This window comes from Drosophila sechellia, chromosome X (genome assembly GCF_004382195.2).
Source record: "Drosophila sechellia strain sech25 chromosome X, ASM438219v1, whole genome shotgun sequence".
In the NCBI taxonomy this organism is placed as follows: Eukaryota; Metazoa; Arthropoda; class Insecta; order Diptera; family Drosophilidae; genus Drosophila; species Drosophila sechellia.
In genome coordinates, this window is record NC_045954.1 from 4,666,360 (window position 1) to 4,684,898 (window position 18,539).

Consider the following 18,539-nt stretch of genomic DNA (forward strand, 5'->3'; position numbering starts at 1 on the left):
ATATCTTGAATATATGTATAGAAATTCAGAAGTGGCACAGGCGATCAGTTTTATATAATACATGTATGTATATATAGTTTATTTGCAAATGCAATCCGTTTAAAAAAGATAGATAATAAATGTACATTGAGCTTAGGCTAGACGAGCAGAAGCGTTGAGGGCAACGAGAAAGGATCAGCAAGTCGGGAGCTCAATTCGAGATGAGTATATTTGGCTCGATGGAGTGCAGGACGTTGAATCCTTTGTGGAGGATGCAGGTGCGCTGGACGCCGCAGGCCACCAGAAAGTGCGAGAACTGCGAAATAGGGAATGACTTTAGTTTGCAAAGAAGCTTCAATCGCGCCAGTGGATGACCCCACCTCCACGGAGTGCTGATGGATGTTGCTCACGCAGACGACGATCTTGCCGCGGAGCTGCGCCTCCAATTGGGGCACCTGCAGGGCCTCCAGTCGCTGTTCACCCAACTGGACGGTGGCGAACGGTATGTTGATGCTATGCGGCACATGGACGCGTCCGAACTCCACCACACTGCGCAGATCGACGAGGGCCAGCTCCGCAGGCGAGTTGTCCAGCAGGAATTGCACATCCTTGGCGCTGATCCGGGGGCACTGCTCCTGTTGCAGGTGTTTCAGCTCGACATCCGCCACGCCAATGTCCTAGGGGGGAAGAGAAACGATCTGTGATATAGAACGTGCCATGGTTTTGCTCGAGACTCACCAACGCCTGTGGCGGCTGGAGGCGCAACGCGTGCTGGCGGTGAGTAATACTCTTCGGTGTGGCCTCGTACATCTTCTGGGACTCCAGCACACAGCCATCCATCACGATATCGGGCAGGTCCGAGAAGAGCAGGATGCACTCGTTGAAACCGGAGGTGAGCAGCGTGCTCCTCAGCTGGCGCAATATGGCGATGCCAATGAAGAGCGGATACGAACTGTCGCCCAGCATGAGTTTATCCCACAAATGCAGGATCTTGTGCAGCGGGAATACATCTGCAAGAAAGGAGAGAGTGGATATTCAATCTATTAAAGCTATCTATCATTGGTGCAGACAGCAACTTACGCGAGAACATGGTGAGGAACCAGGGAATGGCAAACAACTCGGGTATAAAGCTAATGCTGGCCAAATGCTGAGCGAGGAGCGGCTCATGGAAGGCAGTCAGCTGGGAGAACTTGCTCAGGTACTCCTTGATCACCGCCGAATTATCCTTGAGAAAGAACCACTGCAGATACTTTGGAATGAACTTGAACAAGCTGAGGAAGGCCAACTCTATGAGCGGGTAAAGCGTTACAACAGAGAAACCTTTGCAAAACCTTGCTCACCTTCATTGTTGAAGTTGAGATAGAGAAACGGTGCCGTCAGTGAGTCCAGTCCCTGCCAGTAGACGTACTGCGGATGGGCGGTGACCCAGGCCTTGAGCAGCCGCCTCAGCTTGCGGTGGCCATCCGGCGAGGAGAGCAGCTCATCGTACTGATGGCAGCGCGGTATGTCCACCTCGATCTGCCGATCCGTGCTCGTAGACGTAAACTTGTCGATCTTCGCGTAACTGCCATTGGGCACGACCTCCAGCAGGGCGGCCCAAATGGGACCCCTTAGTAGCGGCGGCACATCCACGGCTGCCTCGCGCTGCAGCTGCTCCGCCGTATGCGGATAGCCCTGGAGCAGGCGCGTAAACAGTCGCACGCGCTGAAACTGATACTCGATGTCCTTTTCGCGGATCACCAGCGGCAGTTCCTGCAGTTCGCGGGCAAAGTGGGCGGGAAAACGCGGCGAGTGGAGCAGAGGAAAGTAGACTGCGGCCGGCAGGCCACTCAGTCGCTGGAGCAGCGCCTTCAGACGCAGCGGCACCACGCGATCGTCCATCAGCTGCGCCTGGCTTCGCCCGGGACAAACGCTGGCGCCGCTCAGGCGAACGATTTGTGGCAGGCCCAAAATGGGCGCCTCACTCCGGATGAGGCCCTCCTTTTTCAGCTCCGCCTGCACATCTCCGCCGGCCAGTTGCCACAGGTGGTAGATCTGCGACAAGGGACATCGCAGCAGCAGCGGTAAATGATCGGTTTCTGGGCTCAGGGGCTCCATCTTCTGTTTCTTCAAATCCAATAGGACTTCCTCGAAAATGGGATGTTCCAAGAGCTCCCCTGGCAGTGGTCTCCTCTTGGGCAGTACACTCAAACAGCTCTCCAGCAGCTGTCGCAGGCGCTGGTCCATCTGCACATAGCGCTCGTGGCACTGGTGCTCTCGCGCAATCTTCTCCAGCGCCCCGTTGCTCTTGCCGAAGGCCAGGATCTTCCTGACCACATTCGAGAGCTTGAGCTTCGGCCACAGCTCGATCTGCAATATTAGCTCCACCATCACCAGGGCCAGCGACCAAACGTCGCTCTTCACATTGCCATTCAGACCGAGGAGTCGTTCGGGCGCCATGTAGCGAATGTTGCCAATGGGAAAGGGCACATAGGCACCGCCCTTGGTCATGTGGTGCAGCCCGTAGTTGAAGAGCTTCACCCGCTGCCCGTCGCTGGAGAGTAGAATGTGCTTGGGCTCTAAGTTGTGGGCCACCAGATGGTGCCGACTCAGCACGTTGATGCCGCACGCCACCTGGTAGAAGATTCTCAGGATCTGGGCAATGGTCAGCGGTGGATGACGCATGGCGTAGTCCTCCAGTGAGAGTCCCAGATACTCCGAAACCACAATGGTGCGCTCTGAAAGGAAGGGGTTTCGCGTTAGAAGTGAGTCGTGGCACTGGAATTAGTGAGTGTTATCCGTAGATGATTCTGTGATCTTGGCACGTGTGAAATCAGTGGGAGTTTTGTGGGGACACGAGATGTAATAGTGGGTGTTTCCGGATTCTCGCCGCATTAGACCGGATGAGTGGTTTCCTGAGCGCTGGCTACCCACCGTGCTTGCCGCGGATCACATCCAGGTACTGGCACAGGTGCTCGTCCTGCAGCTCCTTCAGTTTCTGGGCACGCCCCAGGATCGCAATCGAGTTGGGCGTGAGGGGCAGGCCGTTGCTGCCGCACACGTCACCGGGATGCAGTTTCGCGAAGAAGGTGACCGCGCACAGGCGGCACTCCCTTTCGCGCTCCCGCGTGCCCATGATCTCGATGCGATTTGCAAATCACAGCGATTTCCCTGGACTTCACGCCAGCATCAGCAACAATATAATATTTTTTTTTTTTTTTTGCGAGCGGAATGCAAAAACAGCTGTTCACGTTGCCAGACTTCAGCGAGTGCAACGCCCTCAATTTCTTGGCTGGTGCTAGCAAAAGAGCATAATTTTAAGAGATAAACGTATGTAAATCCTCAATTAGGGTTGTACTCATACGCCATCTATAAGTCTGAAGTTTATAGTTCTGTTCCATAAATAGAGCAACAGTTGAGAGCGCTTAGTCGCGAGGCGCTGCCAGAATTTACATCAGCTGTTGAACTTTTATTGGGAATTTTTTCAAACGTGTTAACATTAATTACGTAGGCAATGTTTTTATATATCTCTTTTTTGCATAACATTTTAAATTAATTATTAGAAAGCGAAAAACGACATATCTGGCAGCTCTGCGCCAACGGCAGTGGGAAGCTTCTTCGCTCGATTTGCAACACCAATCGCTAGTTATCGCCTATCGTTTGTTTTTTGTTTTGTTGTCGCCTTGTTGTTGCCTCCGCTTGTTGTTGCTATTGGCATAGCGAGTTTGTTTTTATTGCGCACTCGAAATTGTTTTGTTATTTGCTGGCGATACGATTCGAGAAACACTCTTCAGATGGTGCAAAATTTAGTTTAGTCCAAGTTAGTCGCTCGTTGCGTTCAAATGCAAGTGTGTTTGTGTGTGCGTGTCGTAGGTAACTGTTGAATGCAATTTGGCTATTTGGCAATTGCAGTTGCAACTTTGCAAGCTGCAACTTTGTGAATGAGAAGCGCGGCTAGAACGCAAATCACTGACAAATGTCGCTTTTTGTGGAATATACGGAGCCGAAGTGGCGACACCTGGATATGCGCGCGCTGTCCGTTGACGAATTTTACCTGTACCTGCGCTCGGAGTTCAGCAGCCAGACCCATCTGTACTCACTGTCCGACGAATGCTACACGGTAATAAATTGATGGCCCATGTAATCACATCGCGCAATCGGTTTCCCTTTCAATTGGCTGGCCCACTGATTCGATTTTAATTGCATTCTTTGCCGTTTTCGATTCGCAGTGTCCGTACACCAAAGTGAAAGCTCTGCCAGCTGCCGACATCGCTGCCGGCGTCGCTGAACCGTTACGTTTGAGTTCGGCGTATTCGTTGAATTTCAAAATATTCGAACACGATCAGGGTCACTATGCCTACGACAATGTGTGAGTATCACTGTACGTACAGTGGGCACTCGCGTAGAATGGCGCGGATCACAAGGTACAGTGGTCACCCGCTGAGGTCGAACGCTAGCACTTCTTTGAGTAAAGCTACATACTTAACTTAAGAATCTTCCAATGATTACAATGGTTTATTGTGACCATGTGGGCTGTAGGCGATGGCCACTGTACATCTTGTGATTAGCATACATGTACATGTAACTAGTTAAAGCGCAACTGCTTAGCAATATGCAATTGCACCTGTTCTCCTCCAAGTTTGTGTGACCAGCAGTTTGTCTTAAATCAATTCAATTTTCCCGCAGCTCGTCTCTCTGCTGGCTACGTCGCAGCGATCTGCTGGAATTCGGCGTCTACAACCTGACCCTGCAAGCGAATGGCACCTGTGCCTTTGCCGTGGACAAGCCGGGCGTACCAATTAATTACGGTGAGTGCCGCGTTAATCCGCAAGTGCCACTCCAGATACATATTACTTATCGCTCATACTATGATCCCCGCAGCTTTCATCGCCGTTTTCGTGCTGGTTGCCGCCCTGCTAATCGCCCTGAAGCTAGTGAGCTGCGCCTGGCGTTACTATCGCTATGACGAGGCCACCGCCGCCGCCGACAGCATCGGCGAAGCCGCTACCAAGGCTACGCAGAGGAAGCGCCTCCGCAGCCTGGACACCTTTCGCGGGTAACTGTCGTTCCGCCTGGCCAAGTCCTAAGTGTATTGTCCTTGTATTTGAAAACTAACAACGCTTTCCCATCGATCGCCACACAGCCTTTCGATTGTTCTGATGATCTTTGTGAACAGCGGTGGCGGCGGTTACGCCTGGATCGAGCATGCGGCCTGGAACGGACTGCACTTGGCCGACATCGTCTTCCCCTCGTTCCTTTGGATCATGGGCGTGTGCATACCGCTCTCCGTCAAATCGCAATTGTCGCGAGGCAGCAGCAAGGCGAGGATTTGCCTTCGCATACTGGTGCGATCGATAAAGCTGTTCGTCATCGGCCTGTGCCTCAACTCGATGAGCGGGCCGAACCTGGAGCAGCTGCGTGTCATGGGTGTGCTGCAGCGATTCGGAGTGGCCTACCTGGTAGTTGGGGTTCTTCATACGTTGTGCTGTCGCAGGGAGCCCATCAGTCCGCAAAGATCCTGGCAGCGCGCCGTCCACGATGTGTGCCTGTTTAGCGGAGAGTTGGCTGTGCTGTTGGCCCTGGTGGCCACCTATTTGGGCCTGACCTTCGGCCTACGCGTGCCTGGCTGTCCGCGCGGCTATCTGGGCCCGGGCGGCAAACACGACTACAATGCTCACCCCAAGTGCATTGGTGGCGCGGCGGGCTATGCGGACCTTCAGGTGCTGGGCAATGCGCACATCTACCAGCATCCGACGGCCAAGTACGTCTACGATTCCACAGCCTTCGATCCAGAGGGTATATTCGGTCAGTTTTTGAATTGAATGCGCGACCTGATCTAATCTAATATCGAACCAATTGCAGGCTGCATTCTGAGCGTTGTGCAGGTGCTGCTCGGCGCCTTTGCGGGCGTAACTCTGTTGGTGCATCCCAACTATCAGTCGAGGATCCGTCGCTGGACACTACTCGCCATTCTGCTGGGCCTCATTGGCGGCGCTCTGTGTGGATTCTCGAGTGAGGGCGGCGCCATACCCGTGAACAAGAACCTCTGGTCGCTGTCCTTCGTGTGCGTCACCGTCAGCTTGGCCCTGGTAATCCTCTCGCTGATGTACTACTTCATCGACGTGCGGGAGACGTGGAGCTGGTCGGGCTATCCCTTCACCGAATGCGGCATGAATGCCATCGTGATGTACGTGGGCCACTCCGTGCTGCACAAGATGCTGCCCTGGCACTGGCGGATCGGCGAGATGAACACGCACTTCATGCTCCTGCTGGAAGCCACGTGGAACACTCTGGTCTGGGTGGGCATCGCGCTGTATCTGGACGCGCAGGAGTTCTACTACAGTGTGTAGGCCACACGAGAATGCACAATCCATTCAATTGCCAAATAAATTAGACACTATCGCTGTACCAACGCGAACCAATATCAACAAAAGTAATTATAAATCAGACAAAGATAAACACACTGCGGCTTTTTTTTTCAAATTTATTCATTAGTCTTTACAAAAACATCTTCTCTTAATACATAAATAATGGATTCTTTTGTAAGGCTACAATTTGTATGGTTCTGTGTGTGTGTGTGTGTGTCAAACTACAGGCTACCTGGGCGCTTCATTTAACTATTAACACTACAATATTGGATACAATTTGTAAGGTTCTGTGTGAGTGGGTGTGTTTTGCGTGGACTCATTCGCTCATTCTGTTCTCAAGGGCCCCAGTGTCCTGTAGTTGGACTCCAACAAGTCCCTCCCTTCTGCTCGACCGAAGCCGGAGCATCGAAGCCGGCGGAAGTAGCTTCCGGCGGTTAAGAAACTCCAGCGCCGGTGAAGCGGAAGGAGCGAGATTGTTGGAGTCAAACTTCAGGCTACCTGGGCGCTTCATTTAACTATTAACACTCAAATAATGGATACAATTTGTAAGGTTCTGTGTGAGTGGGTGTGTTTTGCGTGGACTCATTCGCTCATTCTGTTCTCAAGGGCCCCAGTGTCCTGTAGTTGGACTCCAACAAGTCCCTCCCTTCTGCTCGACCGAAGCCGGAGCATCGAAGCCGGCGGAAGTAGCTTCCGGCGGTTAAGAAACTCCAGCGCCGGTGAAGCGGAAGGAGCGAGATTGTTGGAGTCAAACTTCAGGCTACCAGGGCGCCTCATTCAACTATTAACACTACAATATTGGATACAATTTGTAAGGTTCTGTGTGAGTGGGTGTGTTTTGCGTGGACTCATTCGCTCATTCTGTTCTCAAGGGCCCCAGTGTCCTGTAGTTGGACTCCAACAAGTCCCTCCCTTCTGCTCGACCGAAGCCGGAGCATCGAAGCCGGCGGAAGTAGCTTCCGGCGGTTAAGAAACTCCAGCGCCGGTGAAGCGGAAGGAGCGAGATTGTTGGAGTCAAACTTCAGGCTACCAGGGCGCCTCATTCAACTATTAACACTACAATATTGGATACAATTTGTAAGGTTCTGTGTGAGTGGGTGTGTTTTGCGTGGACTCATTCGCTCATTCTGTTCTCAAGGGCCCCAGTGTCCTGTAGTTGGACTCCAACAAGTCCCTCCCTTCTGCTCGACCGAAGCCGGAGCATCGAAGCCGGCGGAAGTAGCTTCCGGCGGTTAAGAAACTCCAGCGCCGGTGAAGCGGAAGGAGCGAGATTGTTGGAGTCAAACTTCAGGCTACCAGGGCGCCCCAATTAACTATTAACACTACAATATTGGATACAATTTGTAAGGTTCTGTGTGAGTGGGTGTGTTTTGCGTGGACTCATTCGCTCATTCTGTTCTCAAGGGCCCCAGTGTCCTGTAGTTGGACTCCAACAAGTCCCTCCCTTCTGCTCGACCGAAGCCGGAGCATCGAAGCCGGCGGAAGTAGCTTCCGGCGGTTAAGAAACTCCAGCGCCGGTGAAGCGGAAGGAGCGAGATTGTTGGAGTCAAACTTCAGGCTACCAGGGCGCCCCAATTAACTATTAACACTACAATATTGGATACAATTTGTAAGGTTCTGTGTGAGTGGGTGTGTTTTGCGTGGACTCATTCGCTCATTCTGTTCTCAAGGGCCCCAGTGTCCTGTAGTTGGACTCCAACAAGTCCCTCCCTTCTGCTCGACCGAAGCCGGAGCATCGAAGCCGGCGGAAGTAGCTTCCGGCGGTTAAGAAACTCCAGCGCCGGTGAAGCGGAAGGAGCGAGATTGTTGGAGTCAAACTTCAGGCTACCTGGGCGCTTCATTTAACTATTAACACTCAAATAATGGATACAATTTGTAAGGTTCTGTGTGAGTGGGTGTGTTTTGCGTGGACTCATTCGCTCATTCTGTTCTCAAGGGCCCCAGTGTCCTGTAGTTGGACTCCAACAAGTCCCTCCCTTCTGCTCGACCGAAGCCGGAGCATCGAAGCCGGCGGAAGTAGCTTCCGGCGGTTAAGAAACTCCAGCGCCGGTGAAGCGGAAGGAGCGAGATTGTTGGAGTCAAACTTCAGGCTACCAGGGCGCCTCAATTAACTATTAACACTACAATATTGGATACAATTTGTAAGGTTCTGTGTGAGTGGGTGTGTTTTGCGTGGACTCATTCGATCATTCTGTTCTCAAGGGCCCCAGTGTCCTGTAGTTGGACTCCAACAAGTCCCTCCCTTCTGCTCGACCGAAGCCGGAGCATCGAAGCCGGCGGAAGTAGCTTCCGGCGGTTAAGAAACTCCAGCGCCGGTGAAGCGGAAGGAGCGAGATTGTTGGAGTCAAACTTCAGGCTACCAGGGCGCCTCAATTAACTATTAACACTACAATATTGGATACAATTTGTAAGGTTCTGTGTGAGTGGGTGTGTTTTGCGTGGACTCATTCGATCATTCTGTTCTCAAGGGCCCCAGTGTCCTGTAGTTGGACTCCAACAAGTCCCTCCCTTCTGCTCGACCGAAGCCGGAGCATCGAAGCCGGCGGAAGTAGCTTCCGGCGGTTAAGAAACTCCAGCGCCGGTGAAGCGGAAGGAGCGAGATTGTTGGAGTCAAACTTCAGGCTACCAGGGCGCCTCATTCAACTATTAACACTACAATATTGGATACAATTTGTAAGGTTCTGTGTGAGTGGGTGTGTTTTGCGTGGACTCATTCGCTCATTCTGTTCTCAAGGGCCCCAGTGTCCTGTAGTTGGACTCCAACAAGTCCCTCCCTTCTGCTCGACCGAAGCCGGAGCATCGAAGCCGGCGGAAGTAGCTTCCGGCGGTTAAGAAACTCCAGCGCCGGTGAAGCGGAAGGAGCGAGATTGTTGGAGTCAAACTTCAGGCTACCAGGGCGCCTCATTCAACTATTAACACTACAATATTGGATACAATTTGTAAGGTCCTGTGTGAGTGGGTGTGTTTTGCGTGGACTCATTCGCTCATTTTGTTTTGAAGGTCCCAGTGGCCTGCAGTTGGACACCAAATAATGGTTACAATTTGTGTGGTTCTGTGTGTGTGTATTTGGGAGTGTGTTTTGCGTGGACTCATTCGTCCATTCTGTAGTTCAGTGTCCTAGTCTAGGCTAAAGTAACGTTTAGGCTAAGGTGTTCCTTGAAATGTTAAATATTACTCTTGAATGATATGGGACCGCGGCTAAGGAAGGGAGCTTGGCTTTCGGGCGCCGTTAAATAGCTTAGTGTATAACAAACGTAACAGGGTGGTTATTATATTCCCTGCGAGACGCTAGACATCTCCTATCTATCTCTCTCTCTTTCGTGTTTAATCGCCTATACGATTTTGGCTTGTGGAGGGGGAGGAGCAGGTGGCTCCGCCGTCAGAGTCGCGGTATTCACCTCGTTTGACGACGCTGGTCCCACAAATTTTGCTGGCTTCAGCAGGATAATCTTGGGATTTGGCACCGTTACCTTTTTGCTCACCGATGACGGCGTTATAGTCACCGTGCTGGGCGCAATTGCGTTCATGGCAGCTGTTTGATTGCTGGCTGCCAACGAGGAGGCTGGCACAATGGTGGTCACTCCGTTCTCATGCTGAATGCTGCTGGTGCTATTGAATATAGCACGCATTTTATTGCTGTTGCCCTGAGATCCGCCAAGTACGTTGATTTTGAGTGGGGTTGCTCCTATCGATGGAGCACCGGCTCCGACTCCGGTTGCGGCTGCGATTCCGGCTTCTCGTTGCTGCACAATTCGTGCCGTAAACTCGTTGCCCGCCAGCATCAGATTCTGAGACTGTCCAGCCAGAGGCAGGCCGCTGACTAGGATTAGCTGCACCCTGCCACCCGTGGTTCCACGCTGTTTGCACTCGTCCTGCTGAATATATTTAAAGAAAAAAATATAGGAATTAGTCAAATGCTCTGCATATATCATGCAAATATACCGGAGCAATCGAAATAACACCGTTTTAAAAACGGTGCCGTAAAAAAATAGCGCGCACAACTAGAATAATTCCGAAATAGATCTGATTTTGTAGTGATACAACATGCTTCATTTTTCAGAATCCCGAGATACGTCGCTGTGAAATGCTCGCGTGTTGTTTGAGTTGGTGGCCACCGAGAAAGCGGTAGGTGGAGTCAGTTTTGACAAAAATGGTTGGTGAGGTGTGATTGTGTACGCAGGAGCGAGGTCCACCGCGCCCACAGAAGGCAATATGCCCTGGGCTGCGACTGTCGGTCTCGCGTTGGGACGGCCTTTCTCTCTAGTGATGGATTTCACGCGTGATACAGAGTGGAATGTGGCTTCGGCGACAGTGGTTGGCCAGTAACTGTAATTTTAGTCATTGTGTGCTCATTGGTATGACTATATCACATATGGGTTCCCAGAGCTCATATGACTGTTAAGAGAAATAGACGCAAACCAGACCTTTGGTTCGACATTAGACACAAAGTAAAAGCTAATGCGTAGAACAATTAAATGATGCTTTCTATGAAGTGGCGAACACGCAATGAGCGCGTGGTAAACCAATTTCATGAGAACACACCCACATGAAGATGAGCCGGTGTATAGGAACGGCTTAAACTCAAGGCTTGGGAACTTTGCTAGATGTGTTTAGAGTGTGCGGAAGTATATGGGTTCTTGGTAGTCTGTAAACGGGTTTTGGGGAATTGGTGGCATTTCCAGCTCCGCCTGCTGCTGTTGGACAGCATCGGGACGATCTCTTCGCGATAACTGCTGGGTAGAGCGTTAGCGTAGACTCGTGCTGGTGCTTTGTCTCGCCCGCTTTCTATACTTCTCTCAGGTTGCGGAGAGCAGTTTGTGGTGTAGTGGATCGCTATGTGGGAAGATTGGCTGCCTGAAGGGTAATTTAATAGCTCTCGGAGAAGATGATCACCATAACAAAAGCTCTTATATTTTAATGGTTATGGGAGAGCATGAGCTTGTCCAGGGAAAGAGTTACTTTTTCCTCGAAGAACGCGTGAGGACTTGTTCTGCTGGGCCGAGCGGATTATCGTTTTTGATATGGTACTAAATTGCGTGACGAGTCGAGATAGTCTTGCTCAGCGGGTTCCGCATTTACAGTGTGGGCGTGGTTATTATGTTTAAGTTCGTGCTCTTACTCTTTTACGTATGTTTCGTTGGCATGTGGGGAACAGTGCGGCTACGGGCGCATGTGTTTCTGCATATAGACAGTGGACGCGTTTTGAGTCTATGGTGCATTTGTGCCTTGAAATGCACGTTTTGTAAACACTCAACATCAGGAACGACTTTAATCTCCAGTATCCGACAAAAAACAATCGCTCTGCTAGTGAGAAGCTGAATATATTATATTTCTTTAACACACATGATATACGTATATGTGATTTGTGATTAGATTGTTAGAATACATGCGGTTTATCACAGGTGTCGATCTTATTGAAAGCAAGCTATAATGGATTGTCAGCTATGATATTGGTGGATAATGATCGATTGAAAGTATGGAAAGTAAAACTAAAGATCGATTTGTTATGATTTTATTATTAGCGAATGTAGACATCTTCGGCTGCATTAGCTTTTCAGTTACCGCCGCTCTTCTTGCTATTACTACTTACAGGCGCGCTCTTTGAAGGATCATTACTCGAGCAGGCATACGTTACTTCAAGTGTGCGGAAATGTATGTCATAGAAGGCTAAGTAACAAGACAGTGTGCTGGTCCGGCTGCATTCTTCTCTGGGAGAAGGTCGCTTACGATGGTAGTCAACGTTAGTTGCTAAAGGTGTAGTATAGGACCCATGGAGAGACATGAGAAAGTTACATCTATATAGAAAAGTTGCTGGGGTCCAGCACGGTCAACAAACCATGTGTGTCTAAATGCTATGCGGTCAACCAGGCGAGAAGACGCGAAACGAGCGGGCGATAATCTCGCGACTATAAGATGGAATTTTTGTGTGTTTTTTGATCGCATCTCTAGGTTCATTGATTATATGCTATTCAGATGGATGCACCCAGTAGACGTAACGTATATACCTAGTTGTACATATATCGAGGGCTTCCACGGTTTCTTGCGTAAGTCGGCGCTATTCGGATCATACCCATGGAGATGTCACGGAATATTTGGCCAATTTTTTCAGCTCCACATTGTCGTCGCTTCTTTCTCGTGCACTGATGTTATTTTGAAGGCACTGTGCGAGCACTTCGGAAACCATCCTTTCTGTTGTTCTCGTAAGCTAATTGTTACAGTTCTGGAGGTGAGGTAGTCAAAAATGAACACCCGGAGGAGGATTGCATTCCGAGCTGGAGGCATCCGAGAAGTCAAAGTGCGAACTTCTGGAATGGGAAAATTCTCTGTTATCACGCGGTGGCTAGAACGCGACTGAAGTTGCTCTGCATGGACATTGGAACACTCAGGGGCTTTCTTTGTTTATTTGTAGTGTGGGAAACCTACTGTTGATCGTGTCTTCTGGGTATATTGTGGGTCCGGTTACATCACTGATCTTCTTGCTGCTCCGTCGGTGGAGATTTTCCACGCTCAATCGCTTCAGTACGCCTGCGTCGTTTTATTTTCGCTCTCTTCTTCTCGTTGACCCTTTGTTTGGTTTTCCTCTTTCTTCTTCTGTTGGTGGCTGTTTACTCAGTTATGGTGTGTTCTTTCTTCTTTTTATATGTGTTTGTACGGCTTTTCTCATTATTGTGCTTTAGTTGTGTGTTGTGTTATTTTTTGGTTGTTTTGCACAGCAGACTGTGTACATTATATCTTTTGTCGGCATCATCCATCGTTGTACTCGTTCCTCTTATTACTCTATGGTTTGTGATAGCGCTCTACGTGTTGTTTAATTTGGCTTTTCCGTTGCGTCGGAAATTGGGGTAGTCTTGTAGGTATTGAGAAGCACGTTCGTTTGTAGTGCTTTTTTATCTAAGGAGTGGAGTTTTCTTGTTGTGGGTGTGTGTTACTAGAGTGCGATAGTGCGGCGTTGTATAAATAGATAGTTTTGGTGTGAGTAGGTATTTTTAATATGTTGTTTCCAGGATTTTTCTGCGCAAACTGCAGTTTAGTTATCTGTAGATTTACGCTGTGTGTGGTTGCTCATTTTGGACTTTTTAATAGCGTGATTAATTTAGTTTTGACATCTATACCACTGGAATTTCGCTTTTGACATCATAAGGCAAGCCTTTCGCACTTTTTGTGGTCTGTTATGCCTTTTGGGAATCCATGGTATAATAAGGCAAAGCATTAGGCTACGAATTGGTCAGGGGCCAATAATTATATACATAAATACCGTCACAAGTGATTTGTACTCTACCGTGGGTCTCGTGGCAGGACTCGGTTTGATTGATTCATTCTGAGATTTATACGTAATCAAGTCTGGTGGCGAACGACACTAGATAATTGGTAAGCAGTTACAGTGATTAGTAAAGAGCGGGTCTTTGCGCAAAGAACTGACCAAGCAGTGTGTAATCTCGGCATTATTTCATATACTCAACAACATAAGCAATAAATGCGTTTAAGTAACAACACCATCAATGATGACGCAAGAAAATATTCTCTGTTATAAAGTTACAATTCTGTCTACAATATTCACGCCTAAACTTGAAGAGGGCCGGGCGGAGTAGACAACGAAAGTACGGTAAATCGCGCTTGAAGCAGTAAGTGCTTCTTCTAGCGGGATCGAGGCCAGAGGAATAGTGTTTCTGGGTGTGTACAATGTTGCGGGCCTAGCTAGCCTCAACTCAATAGATATGACTTGCTATATCTCTCATTTGTCTGCCGGCGTTGTCTGCAAAAAAAAAAGGAAAAATAACAAAAAAACATCGCAATATTATAGATCGATTCGAGCGGAGACCAAGTGGAGTGGGTTTGTGCGAGGGCGAGATTTAGCTAGCTAAGGCCACGGCGCGCGCTTCAAACCACACACAAACGCAACATATTTCGTAGGTAGACCGCGTGGTTTTGCAGCCATTGGGGCGAACGCACTACGTCGATATGAGGTCAGTGAGCGCGTAATGGTCACAACAACAATGACTGGCAGGCTCATTTCGGCAGGGTAGGCACGTGGATACATTAGGGCAAGTGCAATTTTTATGTGGTCTGTTTTTTAATCTCTGGATATGTGGATGGCTAGGAGACACTCCGCTCGATGTGTACTAACAAATGCTTTCCATGAACAGAGTCTCTCTTTTTTTTGATACGCGTTTCGTGCAATTTGAGAGTGATCATTGTTCCTCGTCTTTACACTTGACCTTGCCGCGCTCTTGGCTCCACAGTTCATCAACTCTAATCGCAGGGGTAATTCAATATACTCTGGGGAGAGGACGACGTCTCTTTCTTTTTTTTGTGAGCTCCGGGGCACAGAGAGTAAAAGATGTCTTACTTTCTTTTTCTTCAGATCGCTCAGTATTCTATATTATGTGATATAGATAAGTCTCGTTCTGTATTTTCTATTGTGTACATGCGCATTTTTGTGAGGTGGTAGACATACTCGCTAAGGGAATGTTATACTTTTTAGATAAATTATTGATGGATGCATCTGTCGGTTATAGCACCCTTTATAGAGTATATTGTGTGTAGTTCTGCTTGTTGTGACACTATAAGAATCTGGGCTAGCAGAAAGAAATACTTTGGTATTGCATATTTATATTAATTCCTTGGGGACTATATTCTATAAATATCGGAGTTTCATACCTCTTACATATTTCTTTATACACTCATTATATTAGCCGTAGCTTTTTATCGAGAGTTGTATTAATATGCTCTAGATTAGTACACCTTGCTAGATGTTATTTATTATTGATTTATATGGTGTCAGCGTATAATGGTCTCGCTGTGATTTGACGCTATAAGATTCTTATTCTTTAATTTATAACCACATATTAAATGAGAATCAGTACACTTGTTTTTGCCAATTTTTAGCTAACAATTAAGATCATCTGATTTAATTTTTATATTTGAAACATATAGTGCAAATGAAGACAACTGGACGTTGTCAACTATATCGATACTCTCCAGTTAGTGCGCTATACAGTGACACGATGCCAATAATACTGCAGATCTTTTGTGCGATAGAGTGCAATACACGATCGGGTGGCGAATTATAACGAGGGTAAGATTTTCTGTCCGCTTTTATATATGTTTTTGAGGGATACAATTCAATTTTTAACTTATATATAGTCAGTTTTAAATCTTATATACTACACAGTTGGGTAGGCACATTGAAAAGATTTGTATGACCCCGAATATAGTCGACAAATGGTCAGGGAGTCTAGAAGTGTGAGAGAGGTGCGGCAGCGCAGCTAGTCAATTGCGCTTTGTTCTAGTGGCACGAGAGACAGATAAGACAATAAACAACGAGTCATTGCGGTTACCCAGCCATCCGCTGACGTGGAAAAAAATCCCGGATTACACATTGCTTCTTACACCATTTGACACTATATCCAACTGAATTTGGTTATTGTTTGCACTAGGCGCTCGCTCCAGTTCGTTATTGTGTTCTCAGTATTCGTTTTTTTGTAGAAGGGTATACACGTTATACTGACACATTTTCTTTCTAAAAATACAATTGTATCTGCTCGTAGAGTTGATTCTACTGCGGTTGCTCATGTCGCATAGTAGGGGTGTAGAATGCATCGCTTTCTTGTCTTACGAGTATATCTGAGTACTTATTCAGTCAGGTAATATGTAAGCTGAAGAGTCGCGCCTCGATAAAGATTAATAGCTATCTTTGGTAAGTAACTACACAAAGGTGTTATGACGTGCTTATGTGGGATTGAATTTTAATGATATTTGCTTGCGGATTAGAGTTATCATCTAAAGTACATAAATTTTTTAGCAACATTAAGGTTTGTTAGTCGCATTTCTAGTTCTGCATTGATATTGCTCTCTACTAGAATAGTATTATTGGAAGGACAATCGTGGAGTCGAGAAACAATATATACAATACGACAGTTTGCTGACTGTACAAACGCAGGCTCTCTCATGTGGAACACGCTCGCCATACGGCCTGACGCTCAGTCGAAACTGTACGTATATCGCACTCTCTGAGGTGGCAGTATAAAGTGTGATATTCTCACACTCGATATTGAATGATCGCACAGTCCGTGTACTTGTGTGCGAGAAGTCAGACACTCGTGAGTGATATATATCACACACGAGGATAATGCGCAACGTCGATACACACAGTATGTACACGTACAGGCTAGACTCTTATCATTTTTGCTAGAATACTGTCTTTTATTTCATTAAAGGTAGTATTTTTGCGACACTTGGACAATTGTATTGTGGGTATTTGCCTTGCTGTGGTTGGTGGCGTCATGAGAACAGCGGTAGGCACTTGAGATCCGAGAGAATTCCAGCCAAGCGCTATTCAATTATTTGTGACAGATATATTGTATAGTCGCTCGGTTGCAAGTTGAGACGTGGTGGGATCTTCGTGTGTGTGATTGCGTTATAAAAATGATTGACTAAATCTTTCATCGTACGCTTATATAGTCGATTTGCAGAGAATGGTTAGTTGTTTGTTGCTGAGAACACAAGCTGTGTTAGCTGTATTATAAAGATAAATGAGCAATAGGTCATATAATTCGACTTAGTCATATGAATGGTCGCAAGAGATTTGCGTATAACATACCTAGCTATATCTGCCTTAGTAGATTTATAATAATTTCAAAAGATTTATAGCTTGAATATATATAAATTTAGATTCTTTATATCACAAATTAGAGTGAAATCAGGATGTAGCTCTTTTGTTAACTTCGTCACGCCATATTTATTTATTTAGTATTAGTAGAAAATATATATTTATTTAATCATATATCTAGTGAGATTTATTTTATGAATTTTCTATACAGTCATAAGAAAGGATAAATAATAACGAGTAGGTTAATTATAATACATTTCGCCTAAAGACATATAAGAGCAGGTGCTCATATAGCGCCACGAGAAACATCATAGCGGAACTGAATATATACGTACTTTGCGAATAAACTTGTGTTAGCGAAAACGACTAATATGATGCAGATCGCGATAATTTATAGGATATCGGTAACATACAACATTTTTCCTGTGTGTATCGTCATATACAGGACTAATGCGTATTATCTATATCGAAAGAATCAAAAACATGGTGTTTTTTTTTCGGAGGATCATGCGTATAAATTGTAAGTACAAATAATTTTTGCACTCTAGCTTCTTAGATACACGCTTTAAGCTATTTTAGCTACATCTCGCACACATTATTGTGAATGCTGTGATGGATACGTATGTGTGTGATAGGTGATCGGTGAAATCGTTATAAACCCGACATTCCACCAAATTGCGTTATCTATAGAATTCTCTCGTTCATGCTCTTGAAACTTCGTTTGAGGGGAATCTGATTTTCTTTTAAAAATTTGCTAAGTCACTTTACGTTCATTTGCACAGTTGTGTGATGAGTGGCATCGGCTTGTCTGTTCATATATATATATATATTATGAAATGAAGTGCAATGCGTCTAAATTCTGCTTCTTTTGTAATATTAACACATTATGGCAATGAATTTAATTAAATTTACCTTGAAATGACAGACACACTTTTTATTGCTATTTTATAGCAATAATTTATTCCTTTGTTTTAATTAGATATTTTTCAAATTTGAAAGGAAAACGGAGGAGAAAAACTAAAACACAGCCTGCGCCGCTAGAAACCCAAGGGGCCAACTGGAGAACTGACGAAAATCAGACTAGAGGTGGAGACACAATTGATGATAACAAAAATCGAATGTCCAAACATCGATATTTTTCGAAGAATCACAAACATCGTGGTTTTTCGAGATGCATCGTATAATTGTAAGTACAAATTTAATTTTGCAATATCTATCCTAATACCAATTATTATTGCACATTGCAAATTTATATGTGACTTGCTTGTGTGTGGGTGCGTCGTGAAACACGTGGGATAAACTCCGACATTCCACAATGCGTTATAATTCGTATTTCTTCTTCGTTGAGGGACCTGATTTCTTTTAAAATTTGCTAAGTCACTTTCGTTGCATTTGCAAGTGTGTGTGTGTGCACCGGCTGTATGTTCATAATATACATAAATTATGAAATGGAAGTGCAAATGCGTCTAAAATTCTGCTTCTTTTGTATATTAACACACTTATGGCATGAATTTAAATAAATTTACCTTGAATGAACAGACACTTTTATTGCTATTTTAATTTACAATAATTTATTTCACTTTGTTTTTTGATATTATCAAATT

At 46.5% G+C, this 18,539-nt stretch overlaps 2 protein-coding genes across 2 annotated transcripts; one reads left to right on the forward strand and one right to left on the reverse strand.

Moving 5' to 3' along the window:
• Positions 1–44: 44 nt before the first annotated feature.
• LOC6612453 (TBC domain-containing protein kinase-like protein) lies at positions 45–3,220 on the reverse strand. The gene is made up of 6 exons (XM_002036925.2): positions 2,893–3,220; positions 1,320–2,696; positions 1,060–1,266; positions 718–989; positions 360–656; positions 45–295 (listed from the first exon to the last, which is right to left on the reverse strand). Exons 1-6 carry the CDS (start codon positions 3,092–3,094, stop codon positions 191–193), a joined length of 2,460 nt encoding a protein of 819 aa, XP_002036961.1. The 5' UTR covers positions 3,095–3,220; the 3' UTR covers positions 45–190.
• Positions 3,221–3,654: 434 nt separating this feature from the next.
• Positions 3,655–6,419, forward strand: LOC6612452 (heparan-alpha-glucosaminide N-acetyltransferase). Its single transcript, XM_002036924.2, has 6 exons — positions 3,655–4,078; positions 4,188–4,327; positions 4,645–4,766; positions 4,840–5,014; positions 5,102–5,763; positions 5,821–6,419. The coding sequence occupies exons 1-6, from the start codon at positions 3,935–3,937 to the stop codon at positions 6,306–6,308; spliced, it is 1,731 nt and encodes a 576-aa protein (XP_002036960.1). The 5' UTR covers positions 3,655–3,934; the 3' UTR covers positions 6,309–6,419.
• The last annotated feature ends 12,120 nt before the right edge of the window (positions 6,420–18,539 follow it).

Coding starts and splice junctions, on each gene's coding strand:
- LOC6612453 (XM_002036925.2), bottom strand. CDS start 3,094: ATGGGCACGCGGGAGCGCGAAAGGGAGTGCCGCCTGTGCGCGGTCACC. Junction 1,267..1,319: donor TCTCAACTTCAACAATGAAG/GTGAGCAAGGTT, acceptor ACCCGCTCATAG/AGTTGGCCTTCCTCAGCTTG. Junction 657..717: donor TCCAGCCGCCACAGGCGTTG/GTGAGTCTCGAG, acceptor CTTCCCCCCTAG/GACATTGGCGTGGCGGATGT.
- LOC6612452 (XM_002036924.2), top strand. CDS start 3,935: ATGTCGCTTTTTGTGGAATATACGGAGCCGAAGTGGCGACACCTGGAT. Junction 4,767..4,839: donor GGGCGTACCAATTAATTACG/GTGAGTGCCGCG, acceptor TGATCCCCGCAG/CTTTCATCGCCGTTTTCGTG. Junction 5,015..5,101: donor AGCCTGGACACCTTTCGCGG/GTAACTGTCGTT, acceptor ATCGCCACACAG/CCTTTCGATTGTTCTGATGA.